We start from the raw sequence: 21,338 nt of genomic DNA, 5'->3' as shown, positions 1-21,338 counted from the left end.
CTTGCTGCCTGGAAGGATCCAAAACTGGCCCCCAGAGAGACAGTGGTGAGAAAATCATCGCACATCCACTCCATGCAGCATTCCCCACAGAAACATCCCCTGCCCCCTGGGCAGCGCTCTGCCTGTCCCTGGCACGGCTGTGTGTGCATCCCAGTGCCCCTGGACACTGCATTCCACTCTGGCCGTGCACTCAGGGATGTCCCTTCATCCTCCCGGTGTTCAGCCCACGGCAGAGCTGCCTGGGAGCCGCCGGGGCATCGCTGCAGTGCTCAGGTGCAAAACTCAAGACCTGCAAACTCCGCTGGACAGCTCGCTCCCCTCCTCCGTTCTCCATCCCCAGAATGCTCCCTGAGCTCCCGGCCTCGCTGTCCAGCTCTTTTCCAGCAGTGCTTTTCCCGCGGTGCTGGGGCTCGGGCGGATCGCGGCGCAGACCCCGGCCGAGCCCCGGAGCTCACTCCTCACCGTCCGGGGAGACGGCAGCGACCCGAGGGGACAGCGGCACTGCCCGTCCCCGCAGCCGTGTGCCAGCCCCTCAGCAGCCAGCTGGGGACGGCGCTGGGACGCTGCTCGGGACACCAAGCGCTGCTTTTACCGCAGCACTTCACAGCTCCCTTTCCTGCTGGGAAAGGGCTGCTCAGCATCCCCCGGCAATGGGGAATATCCCTGCAGCAGCAGCAGCAGCAGCAACACCCACAGCTCCTTCCCCACGCCAGCCTACCTGCGCTGCAGCCGCTGCCGGGCTGGGAGCCGCGGCGTGCGCCGGGATGCTCCGGGATGAGCCGGGATGCTCCGGGAAGTGCCGGGAAGCGCCGGGATGCCGCCTGCCCGCCCGCTCCTCCTGCCAAAGCTGCGGGCCAGCAGCCAGCCCGGCGTGGAGTCACGGCTGTGCTGCTGCCGGAGGTTTTTGGAGTGCCCGCCTCCAGAGGCGCTTGGATCATCCAGCCTAACCCGGAGCGCCCCAGCCGCTCCCGCGCTCCTGCTCAGGGCACAAAGGGCAGGGCACAGCCCCGGGAAGGGTCGGCTTCATCTCCTTGGCTTTTCTTGGAGAACAGTAAAAAAGTCCAGCTCCACATGGCATGGAGACCCTGGAGCTGCCAGGCCCCTCCGGATCCTAATGGGACTAGAGTCTCCAAAGCCCTGCCTGGTGGAATTCCCAGCTGGGATCATCGAGCACGGGCTGTGCCTGCCTGGCCTCCCGATGGCCCTGGCTCCATCCCTCGGGGAGTTTCCCTTAGAATGTCCTGGCAAGGTGTCCAGGGGTGCTCCCAGCCCCACTGTGCAGAAGATGCTCAGGTTTGTAACCTGGCCATAGCATGGAGATCATGGAAATTCAAGCTTTTGGGTTTGCTCCTCCACTTTGGCATTTCAGTTGGCTGAAGAAGGTTGTATTTATACTGAGAAGGACCAGCATGGCAGAAACACTCTCCTGACCCACGTCTGGAGTCTTCCCTCTGAAACTGGCACAGCCATCCCCTGGATATTTCTTTTTTGCATCCCAGTGAATGGGCTGGTTGGGTACCACCCCCTTGACAGAGGGAGGTAAAAATGAGTTTTCACTCATGCCCAACAGGAAATAAAGGCATTTTTTGGGCAAAGACTTTGCCATTTCCCCTCAAATCCCCAATTGGTCTGATCCAGTCTGAACACTGTATCCCTCCCCTGGAGTGGTTTACAAAAATGAAAGGGTGGGAAAGGTGCTGTGGCTGGGAATGTGTGTGCAGAGATGTGCTGAGGAGCTGTCTGCTGGGGACATGGCACCAGCTCCAGCTCTGACAGCCTCTGCAAAGCAGAGGGAGACATGGACCTCACAGCAAATCCTTCGGGGTGATCACAGGGATACCCGTGGGGCTTTGGACTTGTTGGAAAGGTGGAACCACCTCTCCCTCCAGTGTGGGAGAGGATAACTGAGGGAGTGGCTGGTAACTGGCAGGATGAAATTAATCAAGAGGGGGAAGATGCAACCATGTGAAGTGTGGGATGAGGGTTTAAAGCATCCCCCACTGCGCTCCCTTGGAGCTGGGAGAGGCAGCAGAGGATGAGCCCTGCACTGGCTTGGATAAACTAATGTGTGGGGTTTGCCTTCACGGGTTTGGGGCTGCTCAGACAAGCATCACAAACTCATCCATTGGGAGATATCCTGTTCCCAAAAGTGCAAACAAGGGGGAGGGAGCTCCCCTTCTTTTCTAAAGGTGACCAGCACCACAAGGTTTGTGTGCAAGGACGTGGAGGGAGCTGCCAGAAATGCTCTGGTTCTATCATCTGTCCCCAGCAGGGATGGACATGGGGAATGATTGTGACAGTGGGATGCTTCCCTGGAGTGCTGATGAGGTCCTATCCTGAGAAAACGGCTTGATTTACCCCTCACCCAGCACTCTGCACATAGGAAAAGGCAATTATTACAGCTGGTTGTTTGTGTTTTCCTCCTTTTTACATTTTAAATTTTCTGAGTATTTCTGCAGGTAGTAAAGGTGTGCATTCCATCACACAGTTTCCAGGGAACACTACACATTTTCCGGGGAGTTTCTTCTCCCAGTGTCAGCACCCTGCCCTTGCTGGGGCAGCCCTCTTACTTGGGAAGCTTCTGCTTCACTCCCTCTGGAGAGATGGATGCCCAGATTAGAGATGAGTCACTGGATCCAGGTCACCCAGGGAGGGGGGCAGGGGGAGCACCCATCACCTCTTGTGCAAGCGGATGTGGAGTGCTGGATCAGCCACCCCTCTCGGGGCTGGGAAGTGAGGAAAGAGTGGGTACATGCCTGGGCAGGGAGATGATTCTGAGGATGGACAGGGAGGATTTCTGCCTGACCCAGAATGATGGATTCTGACATTGGAGCCAGAATGATGGATGTGGTGCTCATCTCCAGGAGTCACTCTGCCACACAGCTGTCCCCATGAGCCCTCTGTCCTCACCCTGCCAGGGACAAGGCTGCAGCTGGGGATCTGCTGGGATGAAGCCCAGGAATCTTTGGGACATGATGGAAGGAAGGAAGGAAGGAAGGAAGGAAGGAAGGAAGGAAGGATCTGTTTTCCCAGCTCTGCTTGGGGGTTACACGTTTTGAGAGAAGAGAAGCTGTTGCCACCCACTCCCCTGAGCAGTGTGTTTCATATCTCCTGCTGGAGGCAGCTCAGGGTCAGTGAAAGGACTGCCAGGAGATGGAGGCAGAGCCCAGCAGGAGCCACACACCATCCCTGTGGGAACTGAAACAGGAGGGGTTCAGCCACCCTGAGGAAATCCTCACCTAGAAATGGTGCTGGGGCTTCAGCGCTCTGCCCCTCCCAAGAGCCATCGTGCAGGAGAGGAACAAGTCTCTGGACACATCTCCACCTCCTGTGGCACAGGACAGGCGGAGCACCTTGCTCTTGATCATCTCTGCTTCAGTCCCAAAGAGCTCCTTTCAGCTCCCGCCAGGGTTACAGTTTCCATGGGTTCTCAGAGACACAGGGGACAGGGACCTGGCTGTCCCACTGCCCTCCCAAATATTTCCACCCATCCCAGAGACTCCATGGGCACTAAGACCCGTGTCTGAGTGGGGAAGGGGCTGGGGCTGCTCCCATTCCTTCCCTTGCTCCTTCCTGGGCTTGCCCAGCTTGGATGAGGGGCTGCAGGCCCAGCTGCTGACAGAGCCCAAGTGTCCCCTCCAGGCTGTCCCGGTCCCAGCTCTGCAGCAGGGATGTGGGCAGGGATCCCAAGAGAATCTAAACTGATCCCTGGGAGCGGGGAGGAGAGGGGAAGAACCTCACTTCCCATCCTGCATCTCTTACAGGTGTTTCCTCTCCATCAGCTCCCTAAGTGCCCCTCCAGGCTCATCCCAGAGCACCTCCCTGCTCTGACAGAGCTTCTCTGCCCCGGGGTGGGTCTCGGGAGGGGCATGAGCTGTGGGATGCATTTATCAGGGATTTTACTGCCCCAGCCTGGCAGCCTTGTCCCCACAGATCACAGCCCTTCCTGCCAGTTTAATGGAGCCATCAGGGAGTTGAACTGTTCCCAGCTTTGCTGGGGCTTGTTGGTGATGCACTGTGTGCTAATTATCACTTTCATCCTTGGCTGCAGCTCAGAGAGCTTTCTCTTGCAATCCCTGGCATTAGAGGCCAGTTTTAAGCAACAAACATTTTTCCATGGAAACTCCTCTGTCTTCTGTCTCCCTGCCAGCCTTGGAATCCCTTCACACCAGCTCCTGAGGAGTGTGAGCTTCCAGATCTCAGATCAGCAGAGTGAACTTTGTGGTGGAAGATATCCAAGGCAGATTTGGGGTTGGCCAGGTCTCCTGTGCGTGTTCTCTACCAGCTCTGGGTGTCACAAAAGCTTTCATGGATGATGGTCTCAGCTCTGGAGACAAAATTCAGAAGGAAATGCCCTGGAATGAGTGTTTCCTCTAAGGAGAAGGGGCTTCAGTAACTCTTCTTTCTTCTGCCAAAGAGAGAAATGGATCCTGGGGGATGAAAGTGAGAAAAAAAAAAAAAAAAAAAAAGTAAAACTGTTCATTATCAAAGCAAGATACCTGCAAAGCACAGGAAAAAGAAATAAAATTGAACCTTACACCCCAACCCCACCTCATTGTGTGGCTGAGAGGTGAGGGTGGTGGCTGATCTTCTTTGGGAGGGGGAGAAAAGAATTCACACAGCAGCTGGGAACCTGTTGGATTTCTGGTGTGGGATCTCTCCTCAAAGCAGCCAAAGCTGGTGGATTTTAATGCCCTTTCTCGTGTTGGTTCAGCTCCTCCAAGGTCCCCACTGCCTCCCCAGAAAGGAAAAATAAGAAAAGCCAAAAACATTTCAAGAGGGGGAGAAAAAAAAGGCTGAGAGGGTTAGGGAAGGGAAGGGAAGGGAAGGGAAGGGAAGGGAAGGAAAGGGAAGGGGGAAAAATCCTTCTGGCTTGAAGCTAGCTAAAAACCAATCCCACAAAAAAGCAATGCAGAGTCCCCAGTCCAGCCTGGAGAGAGATTGAACCAAAATCAGGCAGGAGCCCAAAGCTCCCCAGCCCAGCCCCCAGGCCCATCTTAAATCTACAGCAGCCATTTTCTGTGCATAAAGCAGACAATTAGGGAGTAAAACATCATTACAAAATCACCCCAAGACAACGATGCTCAGAGCTGCTCCCTCCCAGCGGTCCTGTCCCACCAAACTCAGCCTGGGCTGGTGTCCTGCAGCTGGTGAATCCTGCTGTGGGTCAGGGGGTGAGCCAGAGGCCTCCAGCAGCCACTCACCAGAACTTACATGAGGCTGACGACCCTGTTCCTGCCACCATAGTCTCACAGCTCTCCCAGCAGAGCTGGTTCTGGTGGGGAGGTGTCTCCCATCCTCCCAGGGAAAGGGAGGCTGGCCCTTCATGAAAGCACGGGGTCTTTGAAGGACAGGGTCTTTGAAGGTCTAGGCCTGCCACACAAATGTTCCCAAGCATGAAAAACAGAGCCCTCCTTTCACCAAGTCCCAGGTAAGAATTCCCACAAGTCCTCCTGCCCTGCCTGGAGCTCCCTTATCCTTCCATGGCACCTGGATCCAGGTTCTGGAGCAGGTTGCTGCCTCCCACACCAGCACCATGACGGGGCTGGAGCTGCTCCTTGAGCAGCGCTGGAGGCTGTGCTTCCCTTGTCAGTGCCACCACCCTGGGACAGTTTTTGCTGGTTTTGGCTTGAAAACACTTGGACCAGGCACAGATTCACTCCTGAAGGCAGAGGTGTTCCCTGGCACAGGGAGATGTCAACAAGGCTGTGGGAACTGTGAGAGCAGGAAATGGAACCACAGGAGTGCCCTAAGTTCACTCTCTCCATTTCCTGCCTGGGGCTTACTGCATCCACCTCTGCCTCCTCCTTTGGGAAGGAGGTTTGCCTGAATTACAGCTTGGCTGGTCTTCCCACAGCAGGAAAACACCTCTGTGTTGGTACTGAGCCATGCGTATTTTATAAAATCCATCAACCCCACGGCAATCCTGCAGCTCTGCAGCTCCTGGCATGGCCTCAGCATTGTAGCAGGAGTGCAAAGGTTGGTGGGGGATGTGGCAGGAGGTGTTTGTGGCACCTCCCTGCAGCACAGCAGGACCACGAGCACCAGGAGCTGCAATTGCCCAGTGCTCTGCCAGGTGTGTCCTGCTCACTGCATTTTGGACTCCACCAGCCTGAAGAACCAAAAAATGTATGAATCCCTCTTTCCCACTGGAGTCCTTGGCTTCTCCTCAGCCTTGCATGGAGGTTAAAATGAATAGAAATGAAAAATAGAAAATGTTGGATTGTGCTGGACCTTCTCTCACTGCACTCCAGCACCCTGGGGGTTTTGGGAGTCCTGTGGGGAGGGTCCTCTGGCAGAAGGGCTCTCATCCAGCCCCACAGCTGGCTTTGTCCCTGCTGTCTAGAGCTGTTTTCATCCCATAGAAAAGCCCATAAAAGAAGACTTTGTGGGTGTGTCCTGGGCTGGCCCCTGTCTCTTGCTCCAAGGGGCAGCTCTGGGTGCACACACTCTGTGAGAACCTCTCCTGAGCAGGGCCATGCAGGGGACTTGGGGTCAGACACAGCCCTGAGACCTCCCAGCCCGGGCAGGCAGGGAACTGGGATTCTGCCAAGCACCTGTGCCTCTTTCCTGGGTTACTCAGAGCAGGAGAACAGTCAGGATTTGAGGGCTCCGTGTTCAGTGATGCCCATGCTGCAGCTGCTGAAGCACAGCCCATCAGTCCAGAGTGAGACATTTCCGTGGGGCCACGGTGAGCTCAGCCCTTGGGGGGAGATTTGGCTTGGGACCAGCAGCACTTGGAGTCACTTCATATCCCAGAAGGCTGGGATTTCCCCTGGGCTCAGAAAGAAAAGGAGAAGGGTTTCCTCTAAAGACCAGAGAGCAGGCTGGTGTCCAGGGAGTTTGGCCCTTGCTCATTTCCAGGTGAAACTGGAGAACTGTTGCTCCAGTGTGAAATGGATTCTGAGCTCTGGGGCTCCCACAGAGGTACCAGGTCTCTGGCAGGCCTCTGACTGTCCACCACTGCACATTCTTTGCTCATCTTTAGCTGAATCTCCTCTTGAGGCCTCAGCCAAGACCCAAGGACCTGGTGCAATGAAAGTCTGCATCACAAGAAAATGAAAAAAGATTCTGTGGGTTGATAGAAGTTTGATGACTGGAAGATCACAAAAATATAAAAATACTAATAATACTTGTGATACATACTACTACTACTAATGATAATAGCTGCAATTTAAGAAAAAAATATTAAAGGAACACCCAAGAGAAACAAGGGGTACACAGTTCATGCTCACCCTCTGCTGACCAATGCCCAGGCTGCCCTGAGAGCAAAATCAGAGGCTCCTGGCCAGTTTATATACTCCTATTTACTCCTTATATAGATCCCTCCCAGTTTATATCCTGAATATCCTGTTCTGTAGTGTGGAACATCCCTCAGCTGTCCTGACCATGCTTCCCTCAGCTTCCTGGGCAGCTCCCTTCCCCTCACCGGCAGAACGTGGGACACTGCAAAGTTCTTGACTTAGAGTAAGCTCAGCAACAGCCAAAACATCCCTGTGCTGTCAACATTATTCTTGTCCTGAATCCAAACCACAGCACTGGGCCAGCTAATGAGGAAAAAATTAACTCTATCCCAGTAAAATTAGGGCAGCATCCATCCCTTACCCATATCACTGGTGGTGCCAAGTTCCACACTTGCCAGACCCTGACACCTTTCCTGTGCTCTGATGGATGCACTCACACACAGATCATTCCCTCATGGATGGACTGTGCCTGTGAAAGTCCACTGAGCTCGTTTTGACCATGGCATTGCGTTCCAGCTGTCTTTCAGGGCAGCAAAAGTTTGTTCCTTGTTAAAGCCAGTTCTTGCTCCATCACCACTGCATTTGTCCAGTTCCATCAAAGTTCATCCTTTGTTAATTGATGATCAGAGGAGTGTCAGGTTCAGATCCCCAAATCCAGACAGTGCTGGGAGGTGCCTGGTGGCATGAGGAGCATCTAGAAGTGATAATACACAGCATTATGTATCCACTAACTTCACACAATTGAATTTATTGGCTGTTCTCACCCTAAATTAAATCACCTTGAGGCACACATTGCCCTTTCCCATCCTCCAGCTTCACCCACAAAGTGCACTCAGGTCCCTGAGTAGAAGGAATCCCACAATGGGTTTGGCTTTGCCTGAGGCAGGAATAACCCAGGCTGTTTTCTGCAGCATGTTCTTTATGTGCACTGCAGGAGCTTCATCCCACTCTGCTGTACCTGAAGGTTTGGGCTGGGCAGGGCCAGCCCAACAGGCAGATCCCTGGGGCTGACTGAGGAGCAGCTGGCCTTTGTAAAAATGCACACCCCAATGTTTGAGGGCCCCATCACCCTCTCAGTGCCATCTTTACCAGTCTGATTTTTCCAGAGGCTGGTGAGTGATGGGGAAAAGTGAGCTGGTGGGTCATATCATAAGGAAAAGGCCTCTGCGTGCCTTATTACAGAATCACAGGATCACTGAGGTTGGAAAAGACCTCCAAGACCATCGAGCCCAGTGTGTGACCAATCCCCACTTTGCCAACCAGACCAGAGCACTGAATGCCACATGAAATCATTCCTTGAATGCCTCCAGGGATGGGGACTCCCTCTCCTGAGCAGCCCCTTTCAATAAACACCTGACTGCCCTTTCCATGAAAAAATTTCTCCTGGTGTCCAGCCTGAGCACCCTCTGACACACTGAGTGATAGGACATTGTGCTGAGCCTGTGCACGCTGTGGGCCAGCAGGTAAATGTCAGAAAGGTGGATGACAGGACAGAGCCAGAAAACTGCCAAAACATGATGAGCTTCCTCAAAAGCTTTCCTGATCCTCTCAGTTTGTAATCTAAACTCAAGAGGGAATAGTGATTTAGGGCTTGAGTAGTTGTTTGCCTTGAGGGATAAATAGAAACTTTGAAGCAGCTGAGCAGTGGAGCCAGCCTTCATACACAGAGGTTTTCAAGCCCTGAGTAACCCAGTCTGAGCTCAGGGCTCATGCTGCTTTGGGCAGGTGGCTGAACCAAGATCTGCTGAGATTGCCCCAGCCTGAGTCCCCCTGTGCTCGCAGGGTGGTGTCCAAGGCAGGCACGGGGCAATCGGGGCTCAGGGGCAGCATTGCTGCAGCTCAGAGAGGAGGATGCAGAGAGTGGAACGCGCACTCCTGGAACGATCACTGCCGTGCCGGGCACTGCCTGTGCAAGCCTCACCCTCGGAAGAGCAGGTGTGTCCCTCCTGCTCCAGCTGCTGCCTCCACAAGGGCACTGAGTGTCACCTGCAGGGACAGCAGGAGCAGGAGAGGTGCTGGAGGTGAGCTTGGGAAAGGGGAGGGGAGGTGCCTTCCCCAGATGTGGAAATGCTTGGGAGGGGGAGGTGTTTATTCCCAAAACCTGAATCAAATACTTAAATTAATTGACAATAAATTAATTTATACTCCCAAGGCGAGCCAGTTCTGCCCATGGCAGCAGTTGACAAGTGACCTCACTCTTCTTTATCTTAACCCAGAGGAGAGTGATGGGGGGCTGGGGACAGACAGACAGACAGAGAGGCAGCTGGACAGGTTCTGGCTGGGTGAGAGGGAGAATGAGGATCTCATCTGTGTGCCTCATGGCCAGGAACCTGCTCCCCCTCCAGTGAGCTTGTCAGGGTGGTCCCATGACACATCAAGGCAGGAACCCCATTACTGTGAGGGCTGTCAGTCCCTCACACTGCTGGCTGAGGGGCATCTGGCTTCCTCCAGATGTCAAACACAATCCACAGTGTCATTATTTTTCTTGTTAATAATTAGTTTTAAGTCAAAGCTTTACTCCAGCTAATGAAAAGGTGAGCTGGGGGTCACCCACATCCCAGAACACAGCAGCAAGTCTTGGCAAAAAAAGTAGATGTTAGGGGGAGGATTCCTGCATGAATGGCTGCAAAACAGTGGAAACCCTCTTGAGCAAAGCTGGTGGGCAGGAGACCATGGACTCACAAAGGGAACAGCTGCAGGTGGTGCTGCAGGTGGGCTGTTCACCAGCAGCACATGGAACCTGGGAGGCTCAAGGGGCTGCTCTTCCCAGAGGCTGCAGCCAAGCAGCTGCTCCAGTGAGGAACAGGAGGCTTCACAGGATCTGAACTGTCCTTGGAAGAATAGGGAGCATGGTGGGAAGGTCCCCTGCCATTGCTTTGATCCCTCTACTAATTATCAGCATCTTCAGATGCTGGATCATCCCTTGGCTTGGTGTGAGGTGGCTCTGAGGTTCCTGTTCTTGGGAAAAGGGCTCTCCCCCTGTGGGATGAAAGAATCAGGCTGAATTTATCACCAGAATTGTGGGGAGCAGAGTGTGAAAGGTTATGGTTTCATTTATGGCATCACTCTGGGCTCTGCTACCAGGCTTTGCTCTTCCTGGAGACATCTCCAGGGCCATGGAGATGCTCTGAGGAAAGGCTGATACAGTGGCAACTGCTCACCTGGAGAAGAGCAGGCTCAGAAGAGACCTCAGAGCCTCTGCCAGTGCCTAAAGGGACTCCAGGAGAGCTGGAGAGGGACTGGGGACAAGGGCTTGGAGTGACAAGACAAGGGGAAATGGCTTCCCACAGCCAGAGGGCAGGGCTAGATGGGATATTGGGAAGGAATTCCTCCCTGAGAGGGTGGTGAGGCTCTGGCACAGGGTGCCCAGCGCAGCTGTGGCTGGCCCATCCCTGGAAATGCCCAAGGCCAGGCTGGACAGGGCTTAGAGCAACCTGGGAGAGCAGAAGGTGTCCCTGCCCCTGGAATGTGGCCACAAGGTGTGCCTTCTAACCCAACCCATTCTATGACCCCTACAAGCGGCTGGCAGCCATAGGGTGCCTCTGTGAGCTGCACTTTCAGAAGGTATAGACCCAGAGTCTGCTCATGGGACTGTTCCTGCCATTTCAGCCAGGCCCCAGCTCCCTTCTCCTGCCACCCTGCACAGCCAAGGGCCCAGGGCTGTCCCTCTGCCCCTGTGAGTGTCTGACTGCATGCATGAGGTGAGGGAGCACTGAGCCATCATCACAAAGCAGCCTCTTAGCCAGACTGAGTGTTTGGTGGCCAAGGAGCCTGTAGTTAATCCTGAGGTGCCACAAGGCCAGGACTCTGAGCCAGAATCCCACCACTGCCAGGACAAGATTTTGCTGGAAACATTCCCAGCAAAGAGGGTCACAAATGCTCCAGTATGAGTGGTGTGATCAGCTCACCCAGGTGTGCTGTTTTATCATGTCAGGGTCTCCTTCAGTGAGCAGAGCTGCAGGGACTGAATCCAAGCCCTCTGAGCTGTTGAGAGCTTCCCTTCACCCTGCCCCAAGGTGCTCCCACTCCCCCTTCACAAGCCCTGGGGGTCTGCCTTCCTACCCCCCACAGAAGAGTCTGTGCAAAGAACCAGTTTTATTCACACAGGCACACATCAGATGTCAAGGAAACACAAAACATACAGGAGCTATACAGGCAGGCTCCACCTTCACACACAACATCACTATTAACAATATTTCAGAGAGAATAAATAAAAGTGATGCTGCTGTAGAAACCCACAAGGACGATGCTCTCCTCTGTTCACCAGGCACAGCTGACCTTGCAGACCTCATCCTCCCCACCTCTTCAGTTTGAAAAGTACTTCTCCAGCACCTTTGTTAAAAGCCCTGTCTCCTACAAAACAAGACACAACAGTGAGACATGGGGCCGTGCACACAACCACCACCATCACCACCCACGCTGGTCCCGTGGGGCAGATCAGACAAACATCCCATGCTGGAGCACCATGGCACTGCAGGGGTGGCTTGGCATGGCACATGAGAAGGACAGAGCCAGAAGCTCCCATCTGTGCTCCAACAGCTGAACCACAACTCAGATGTCTGAGGGAAACTTCATCCCAGTGAGGCAGCAGCCACTGAGTTGAGCTTCAGGGGAGAGCCTCATTCAGCAGAAGGCAGAAAGAGACAGAAAACATGGCAAGGAAGAGTCACAGAGGAGTTTGTGGGATTGGCACTGACCACAGGTCCCAGAGCTACACAGGGCAGCAGCTGCCCTCAGCAGAAGGGCTCTCCCCAGACCCTGGAGCTGTTCCCTTCCACACTCATGGTCTCTGCATCCTGGGGAATCAGTGCCACACAGCCAAGGAGATGCCAAAGGATGGGAAGGATCCTCCTCTGCCAGCCCAATCTTTGTCACACAGAGCAACATGGCAGCTCTGTGAAGCCTCAGCACACTGAGAGCCAAACCCTGTCTGCCACACATGGCTTGAGATGGAAGTAACAGATCCTGAGCAGGGCATGGAACAGGAGTTTCACAGGGCAGAGCAGTGAAAAAGGCTGTGAGGAAGGTGGGAACACAGCACACAGATGAGTTCAGGCTGGGTGCTGACACCTGGGGTCCAACAACAATCACGCTGAAGGGGAAAGCTGTCAGGGTGGCAGGAATTTAGACTGGCACTGTAACAACTACAAGAGCAAGAAAAAACAAGGTCACACAGAACAGCATAATGTGGACAGCACTCAGAGGCAATGGGGAGAAGCAGTTCTGTAATACCCACAACAGCACAGATGTGAGGATGCCATGGGAATGGGTGGGAGAAAGGAGCAGGAGGGGCAGGAGTTGGGGAAGTGAAGTGCTCAGAGGTGCCCAAGGAGCAAAACCAGAAAGAGCACCCAGCAAGGTGACCAAGGGGAGCAGGGCACTGACAGAGAGAGGCTTCAGGCTTTGGGAAGAGAAAGTGAGGGGCAGGAGCCAGCTGCACATCAAGCAGCTCAGCTGTGATGCCACGTGTGGGCACACCAGCCCACCTTGCCCTAGAGAGGCAGCGGGCACCGAGGCGGGCACTGGCCAGCACCTGCATGGCTGCAGACAAATCACCTCCAGCAGCAGGGCTTTGGCACCCAGTGCCAACCTGTACCCACCCTGAGCTCTGGGAATGAGCACTGGCAGGGCTGGCAGGACTCTGGCCCTCAGCTGGAATCAGGGGCACAGCACCAGCACTCCAGGCAGCCTTTGCACAGGCACATCTGCAACGTGAGCAGTGAGGAGCAGCCCTCCCACACAGGGGAGAGCCCCAGCTCTACCAAATTCACACCACACTCAGAAACGAGGCAGGGCAGCACATCTGCCAGCTCTCCCATCTTCCCAACAAGTGCCCTCCTGCTCAAAGGTTCCTTGAGGGGCATGAGGAAGGGTCCAGAACCTCCACAGCCCTCATCTCCTCTCCAGATGCATCTGAAGTGCCAACATTGCAGCAGCCCAGCACAGCACACTGCACAGGGAGTGGGGTGGGCTGGTACCTTCACCATGCCCAGCTGTATTTTCACTGTGGAAAGCCCTCTGGGATGCACCAGTTTACTTTAATCTGCTGGCAGTGAGTCCAAAAGGGGCTTGAGCAATCAGTGGCTCTCAGGCTCCCAGTCCTGCAACTCTGCTCCACCTGTGCCAAAGAGGAGCAAGCCCTGCCTAACCCTGCACAGCAGAAATAGCTTCACCTGCATGCAGTGCTACTGGATAGCTCCTCAGGCATCTGGCTCAGTGGGACAGCACAGGTGGGACTGACCTAAGAGGATTTCATCCTTTTTAGACTCCCAGTTACTTCCTGCAGTGACTGGAAAGGGTGAGACACCAGGGAGGTGTGCAGGAGGCAACAGACAAGCAGACCACACAGACTAATTCCATTTATGGATGCAGAAATTCCATCTCTGGACTGAGCAATTCGATCTGTACATCCTGCCTGAGGATCTGTGCCCATGCATTGCTCCCAGGGGCAGGTTTTACACTAGGAGCTGAGCGAGCTCCAGGGTAAAAAGCACAGTGAGGGTCTGCTGATACACAGTGGAACCAGCAGAGTTCCTGCCCTCTCCCTGCTCCCCAAAACCCACTCTGCAGCAGCAGAACCAATGTACACATACTCCCTGCAAGGCTCTGTGCCCTCAGCATCGAGGGATCCCAACCACAGTGACACAGAGCCAAAGCTCTTTGCTTGACAGATGCCTTTCCCTTCACATACTGTGTCCCCTCTTTGTCTCTTGCTGTGGAAATAAGAGGAAGAAGGGATTTCCTTGTCCTTGGAAAAGGGGGACACCATACTCTTCTGCATCTGGCTGAGGAAGCTTATTAACAACCCCTGGACACCACTGCTGTCACAGCTCCATTGCAGAGTTACTTGCTCATCCTCACACCCTTCCCAAGCACCTGGGACTATTTGTCAGTGCCCAGCTAGACACAAGTCTCAGGACACTTCTCCTCCCTCCCTTTATGGTTGGTCTTAGGAAGTGGCTTAAGGAGGGCTAAAAGGAGGGTAAAGAGGGGAGTGCACCTCTAGCAGCTGTGCAGGTGCTCCCCTCTCCAGCAAAGCTGCTCCACCTTTCTGCTCTGAGCATCTCCCTCTAGCTAAGTAAATGTTCACCTGGCCAGTGAGGTCATATTTCCCTTGGTTCTCATCCAGTAGCCTTTCTTGCAAGAGGATTTTCAGGAGCTCCCGGGTCAGCAGTTCCATCATGTCCTCCAGCAGGGCTCGGAGAGAGGGACCGAAGACCACTGGCACTGCAGGCTCCTCGGCAGTCTCCAGGTGTTGGGAGCCTGTGACGCTCTTCTTCCCCATGAAGTGACCTGCAACAGCACACCCGGGGTGTCTGGGGGGACACAGGGCTCCAGCTGAGCTGGCACCAGCCACCCTGCACCGGCACGAACCAACGGGGAGCACCTAATGCCCCAACCAGCTGAGTCAAGAGAAACCCAGAAACGCTAGCTCCTCACTCCACGTGGGATTTTTGGGAAACTTCCCTCCCTGTTCCCGCTGACAAGATCTCTGCGGTTACAGAGATGCCACCCAGGGATGCTGAAGCGCATATCCAGGGATGCCAGACTGCTCAGTCTGTCGGGGATGTCGGACCTGCTGCCGATGCAGGGATGCAGGTGGAGGTGACTTCGCCCCTGCCCATCGCGGCACTGCCAGCATCCCCGTCCCGCTGGGAGCAGGGGGCTCCGCACAGGCAGCCACAGGACAGCGCGGGATGTCGCCGCGCCCGCACCTCCCGCACAGGGGTCCCTGTGCCCCCGCCCGGTACCTGTGGCCCAGAGGTTGCCGCGGGGGTTGACCTTGATCTTGGCGGCCTGGCTGCGGTGCTCGGCGAAGTCGAGGTGCACGGCGGGTCCCAGCGCGGCTCCGCAGAGCAGCAGCAGCAGGCAGCGCAGCGCCATCGCCGCCGCGGGACCCGCGCCCGCCGCCGCCCGCTTAAAGCCGCGGGGCGGGACACACCGCCCCGCCACACAGCCCGGTCCGACCCCGCCACACCACCCGGCCCCGCCGCACGGCCCGGCCCCGCCCCGGCCGACGCGCTCCGAGCCTGGCCGTGCCCGTGCTGTGCCATCCCAGCGCCCCGGCGGAGCGGGAGACGTGACAGGGGCAGCGCTGAGGGGGGCAGTGATGGACTCACCGCTGAGTCCGACCCCGGTGCCCAGATCTCTCCATGTCCGTGCTTCCACCTTCTCCATGCTGCCCTTTTTGCACTGGAGCTCAGCCAGGAGTTCATTCCCAGTTTAGCTCAAAGCCATCCCAGTAGATGTGCCTGATTATCGGGATGGGTAATCCGGGATCCTGTCCTTAAGGACCTGCCAGCTCTGCCCAGCTCCTGCATTTCCCAGAGCAGCCTCCCAGAGGATCCCACACACTGCAGAGCTTCAGCCAGAGCCTGTGTACCACTTCTCACCTTTCCCACTCCCTTTGAGATTTTGCAGACCACTGTTTCCTGATTGCTACACCCAAACCTTCCATAGACAATTATGTTTCCCATGCGCTCCCCCTTTTCCATTAAAGGGATGGAGCTGTGCCCAGCCATGCCAGGGACACAGACAGTGGGGCCTGGGGCATGGACTGTGTGTGCCCAGGGCTCAAATGAAGTGAATTCCTGGTGAAACTGGAAGCATTTGATCAGAGGGCTCCAAGGCACAGGTTGTGCTCTGTTTCTTCTCCTCCTTGCCTGCAGCCAATAGGGATTCCTCCAGGTTCCATATTTACACAGGGATACCCTCAGGGTCTGGGCTGGGGTGAGTCTGGGGGGGTACCCAGGGTCAGACATAATCCTGGCAGGTCCATGGTGAGGAGGAGGGCCTGGGGCCAGGTCAGGCCGCTCACTCAGGCACTGCTGAGCTCCCAAGCACAGATCAGTGACAGACTGCAGGGCTGAGCTCACGTGGCTCCTGGGTCCATGTGGATAGAAGTCCATACCAGGTGCAGCCCATCTAAAGGCGCTGACAGCTTCTGCTGGATTTACAGTTCCATAACTTTGCAAGGAGGTGCTGGTGGGTGGGGATGAGATTCCCAGTTCTCCTGGGAAATGGCAGAGGGAATTCATTAGCAATGCCATTCTCAGCACGTGCTGCTGTTCAGGAGAGCAGGGCTGGAGGTGACACGTTCCCCTTCAGCAGCAGGGGGTCAGAGTTCCAACTGCAAACTCAGCTCTAAGCTTACAGGAAAGAAAGAAAGAAAAAACCCAAAGTGTTCCTGTGCTACCAGGCATCCTCCCAAAGTGTGTGAGTGTCCCCTTGGGTGGCCAGATCAGCATGGGCTCCCTCACTGTTCCAGAGATGTGCCACGGTGATGGACATGGCCTTCTCAGGTGTGACACCTCTGCCAGCCTTGTCCAGGAACTCCAGCTTGTGTGCTGGAGCTCCTGGGCTCCAGAGGGGGATTTCACTCCGCTCTCTCACTGTGCTCCTTCCCTGTGTTCAGCAGGAGAAGGGCTGAGCAGGCAGAGCTGGACTTGCCACTCGAGGAGGTGACCCTTTAGGGGGCCAGGGGGCCATGAGTGCAGTGCTCCCCCCAGATGTGGCACTCGCAGCACCCCAGCTCTCACATCCACATCACAGCAGCCTTGTGTCCCCACTGAGGCAGCAGGGACAGGAGACCTGGGGCCCCTGGTCCCAGTGGTGCTGGTGGCTGGGACAACTGCTTGGGCTCTGCTGTCCCCTCCCAGTGCTGCACCTGGACAGACAGAAACACCCCTGTCCCTTCTCCATTTCCTCTCTCAGCCTGTGTCCCTCCCCCAGTGTCCTGCACTGCCATTGCACTGACAAAACAGCTTGAAATGGATGGACATTGTCCCGAGCCTTTTCTTCAAAAGTTTTAAATTCACTCATGGTGTCTGGAGAAGCTGGGGGATGTAGGAAGGGCGGGAGGAGAAGGAGGAGGATGGGAGGTCCAGAGAAGGTGCTTAATGTGAAGGAAGATGCTGGTGCTGCCCAGCACTGGCATAGCTGAATCTGTCTCCTCCTTTCCCTGGGGAAGGGGTGTTTTTGGGAAAGCTGAGCAGAATCCTCCACTGTGGAGAACAGCAAGCTGAAGGGTTACCTGTAGGATTAGGGAGGATGAAGGCAGGGATAAAGTGATCCCAATTACAGAGGGCAGATGAAAGAGCCCTGGGCAATTATGGCACCAACTGAAGCGTGGCAGGGTTAAGTCCCATTCCTTTAGTGCTCCTACAGGCAGCCCCAGGGACAAGGGATGAGCAGTGGGAAGCTGCAGGGTTTCAAACAGGATGAAGGCTTATGCACTGCTCTAATTAGATGCACAACCAAATGCACCCAGATGTTCTTTCTTTTTCAGCTGGTGTTACCTCAGCCAGGGTGGGAGCAGAGCAACAGGTGTTTTCCATCCTAGTGGCACTGCTAAGGAAGCTTGGGAAAGGCTGGGAAAAGGAAATCGGGGAGCTCCTGCCCTTTTGCAGTGCCACTGTAAACCCTCAAAACCTGAGGGGATGTCAGATTAATTGCTGAGTACCAAGGCTTGACCTCATGATGTGTGGGAGATGAGAGCCCATAACTCTGATTTCAAGTCTGGAAAGAGCACCAGAACAGCTACTCAGAGACATGTTGGAGGCTGCAAGTGGGAGCACAGTTCAGGGCAGCCAGTGGGGCTTTATTGGAAAACAGCTGGTAAAAGGGTTCAGCACTCACTGAGCAGCAGCAGCAGTGCTGTGGTCCAGGCAGGAACAGCAATTCCTTCCTCCACAGCAGCCTTGGTAAATACCAGCCCCAGACACCAACAGAAAGACCTGATTTTTTTTCAGGATTTTCCAGCCTTCACAAAGAAGTTGCTTCTAATTTTAGGGAAAATAACTGGCACCCAGGACCTGCTTGGGAAGGGCACCAGGACCTGAGCTCCAGAACCGGGTCACCAGCTTGGTGGGGTTTGTGGTAGATTTTCTGCCTCTCTCTTTGTCCACTTTGGTGTGTCAGAGCAAGACACCCAGCCTGGAGCCTGCTGGGACTTCCAGCATTCCAGGCAGGAATTGACACTGCAGTGCTTCTCTGCCACTTGCTCTCTCCAGCTCAGCAGAGATTCACGTCCCAACAGCTACCAGTCTCCAAGGGAATCTTCCCACCTTATATATTAAAAAAGCTGTAGAAATTCTACTTTATAAATCAGTTTTGCTGGCAGAGGTAGGCACACCGACTTTCCCAGGTGATGCAGGAGATGGGGCTGTTGGCAGCCCCAAAGGTGACTCTGGAAAATGGCAGCTGCCAATGGTTATATCCCGAGGCAGAGGAGGGTCTGCACAGAGCTCCACTCCCCTCTCTGTAGGATTTACCCTCTGGGGCTGGCTGAGAGCAGCCCTGCACAGTCCCACACCCTCCAGGAATGTCCCTTCCCACCCAAAACACCTCAAAGCTCCAGGAATCCTCAGCTTCCCCAGATGCCTGCAGCCAGAGGGAGCAGGGGTTGTTTTGTTCTGTTTTCCCCAGCAATTGACACACACAGTTTACTCTGGATGGCTGCTGACCACAGAATTGACATTTTCACAGCACAATCTGTAACAACCCTGATGTTTCAGATGGCAACACTTAACTTGGAACCCGTTGTTTCATAAATAGAGTTAAAATTGGTTTTTCTCCCTGTGCACCATTTTATATTTATGTACATTTAAACTTCATCCCCTTTATTACCCAGTCTCTTCCCTCTTCCCTTCTCCCGTTTGTTCTTTACCTTTCAGCAAACAATCTCTCCTGTAACAGGACAGGATCTCACCACCTGTTCCAGGACTGCTTCCTTCCTTCAGGAGCCTTTGCTGAGGGACCTTGCCAAATACCTTTGGGAAATCCAGGTAGATGATCCCTGTGGGTTCACCTTACCCATAAGGCTCCAAATTCCTTCCACAAGTTCCAAGTCTACTCTCTCAGGGTGTTCTGTTCCTTACCAAACTCCTGTCCAAGTAGGGATAAGATGAGCAATAACAGACCTGTGAAACAGGCGCTAGGAGCAAATCCTCTAAATGCACCTAAAGCTAAAGCAGGATTTCACCAGGTAAAGAAAGGAAACCATAACTAGGCAAAATAAATGGATGTAAAAACTGCACAGCCAAAAGGGCCTCACTAACAAATGTAACAGACCAACCTGAAAATACCCTGGTTCAAGGGCTTTAAAGCAAGGCCCAATTTGTTTTTTCTCTGCTTTGCATCCAGGTCTGGAGTCCTCAGCACAAGACATGGACCAGTTGGAGCCAGTCCAGAGGAGGCCCCTGAGCTGCTCTGAGAGTGGAGCCCCTCTGCTCTGGAGCCAGGCTGGGAGAGCTGGGGGTGCTCACCTGGAGAGGAGCAGGCTCCAGGGAGAGCTCAGAGCCCCTGCCAGGGCCTGAAGGGGCTCCAGGAGAGCTGGAGAGGGACTGGGGACAAGGGATGGAGGGACAGGACAAGGGGAAATATCTTCCCACTGCCAGAGGGCAGGGTTAGATGGGATATTGGGAAGATACTCTTCCCTGTGAGGGTGGTGAGGTCCTGGCACAGAGTGCCCAGAGCAGCTGCAGCTGCTCCATCCCAGGAAACGTCCAAGGCCAGGTTGGACATGGCTTGGACCCACCTGGGATAGTGGAAGGTGTCCCTGCCCACAGTAGGAGGTGGGACTGCCTGGGCTTTAGGGTCCCTTCCAGCCCAACTCATTCTGAGATTCCATGTTTTAGTTCCTTTGGCGCTGACTCTACCATGAGAGAGGTGGCCAGGCAGGCAAGGGAGACACTCCATGCTGTGGAGCTGAGGCTTCCCAGGCACTGCAAATACCCACCTGGGCAGGCAAACATGTGCTCAAACTGATGGCTCTAATAAAAAACAAATACAAAGAGCAAAGGCCTTGAATGTCCCTATTTGTCTCCTTCACAGAGCTCCTGTGCCAATAAAACTCTTAGTAGCAGTTAGGTTGCTTCAGCCTTTTCTTCACCATTTTCCAAAGCCAGGTCCTGCCACATGCCTGAGGGTCTATTTTGATGCATTTTTCTCTTGTTTACAAAGATTAAATCCCTCTGTTACATCCATTCGTCCACAGGCAATAGCTGTTGTTTATAAAAGATAAAATTTGAAATCTTGCACATCTTGTTTTCAACTCATTTTCAATTTTCATTTAAGCTGTAAATGAGCTGTGGTTTTCCCTGAGGTCTCCCTTTCACTCCACACTGCTGGACAAATACAAATAACTGCTCTGCAAGAAGACTTAGAGAAGAAAATCATGTTTTCTTCCAGGCAAACCCAGGCCCAGCTCAGAAGTGTCCCAGCCAGAATTATACAGCAGAAATCTGACATGCCAGTTTGAGTGAATCAAGGCTCAGAGAAGTTAATTTCCTCCACATTATTTTTCCTTCAGGACTGTTTCTATGGGGAAAGGGGAGGTTGGAAAACAAAGGTGATACCAAGATATTGAGCAGAGAGAGATGCAGGAAGGGTTTTTGAATTGTTAAACAGAAGGAGCACAAATAGTCAAAAGATGAGGAGCTGGGCAGAAGGAGCAAGAGACTGAGAGCATCTGCTCCATCCTGGATCATAGAGGTTCTGAATCACAAAGGTTGAATTTCTAGTCCATCACTATTTAGACTGTTCTCTGTGAAGATGTTTATTTCCCCTGAGGTTTAGGGAACCTGCTGGATCAGGCATTCACAGGACCTGCTAGAACTGAACAAGTGTATGGATTTCCCCACGAGCTGGAGTAGGTTTGACACACAATGTGCTCAGCCAGCAGGCCAGCACACAAAATCAGGTCCTGCTCCAAGGGGAAGCAGGATTGTGTGTGATGGAGCTGCTGGATTTTCACAGAAACTGAGGGATAAGCAAATGTGAAGAAGGACTCTCAGAGCTAGGCAGACTAGGAACCCACAGCAAAGCCACCCAATTAGGGCAAAATAGAGCCACCAAGGCAGATTTCTCAGGAAAGCTCCTGTGTCCCATATGAATCCAACATGCTTGGGCTGGTGGATCTACTCTGGCAGAGACCTGTGGCTCCTGACAGGTGAGAATCTGGGTGCAGATGACAAAGGGACCAAAGTGTTACGAGGCTGGGGAGAGCTAAAAGGGGCAGGAGGCTGTTCAGCTGGCTGAGAGCACAGTGTGGGTGCTGCTTCTCTTCTCTCAGAGATGAGTCTCAGATCAGTC

The 21,338-nt window shown here is 54.2% G+C and overlaps 1 protein-coding gene across 2 annotated transcripts; it reads right to left on the bottom strand.

Moving 5' to 3' along the window:
• Nucleotides 1-11,324: 11,324 nt before the first annotated feature.
• NMB (neuromedin B) lies at nt 11,325-16,207 on the bottom strand. 2 transcript variants are annotated; one of them, XM_041469100.1, is made up of 3 exons: nt 15,365-16,207; nt 14,335-14,537; nt 11,325-11,597 (listed from the first exon to the last, which is right to left on the bottom strand). In XM_041469100.1, the coding sequence occupies exons 1-3, from the start codon at nt 15,420-15,422 to the stop codon at nt 11,550-11,552; spliced, it is 309 nt and encodes a 102-aa protein (XP_041325034.1). In that variant the 5' UTR covers nt 15,423-16,207; the 3' UTR covers nt 11,325-11,549. The 2 variants fall into 2 exon arrangements, with proteins under 2 accessions (XP_041325034.1, XP_041325033.1); XM_041469099.1 differs by lacking the exon at nt 15,365-16,207 and adding an exon at nt 14,996-15,266.
• Nucleotides 16,208-21,338: the final 5,131 nt, after the last annotated feature.

This window comes from Pyrgilauda ruficollis, unplaced genomic scaffold (genome assembly GCF_017590135.1).
Source record: "Pyrgilauda ruficollis isolate IOZ18807 unplaced genomic scaffold, ASM1759013v1 scaffold23, whole genome shotgun sequence".
Taxonomy (NCBI): Eukaryota; Metazoa; Chordata; class Aves; order Passeriformes; family Passeridae; genus Pyrgilauda; species Pyrgilauda ruficollis.
The sequence above is the reverse complement of the archived record's forward strand: the minus strand, read 5'-3'. Positions and strand labels throughout refer to the sequence as shown.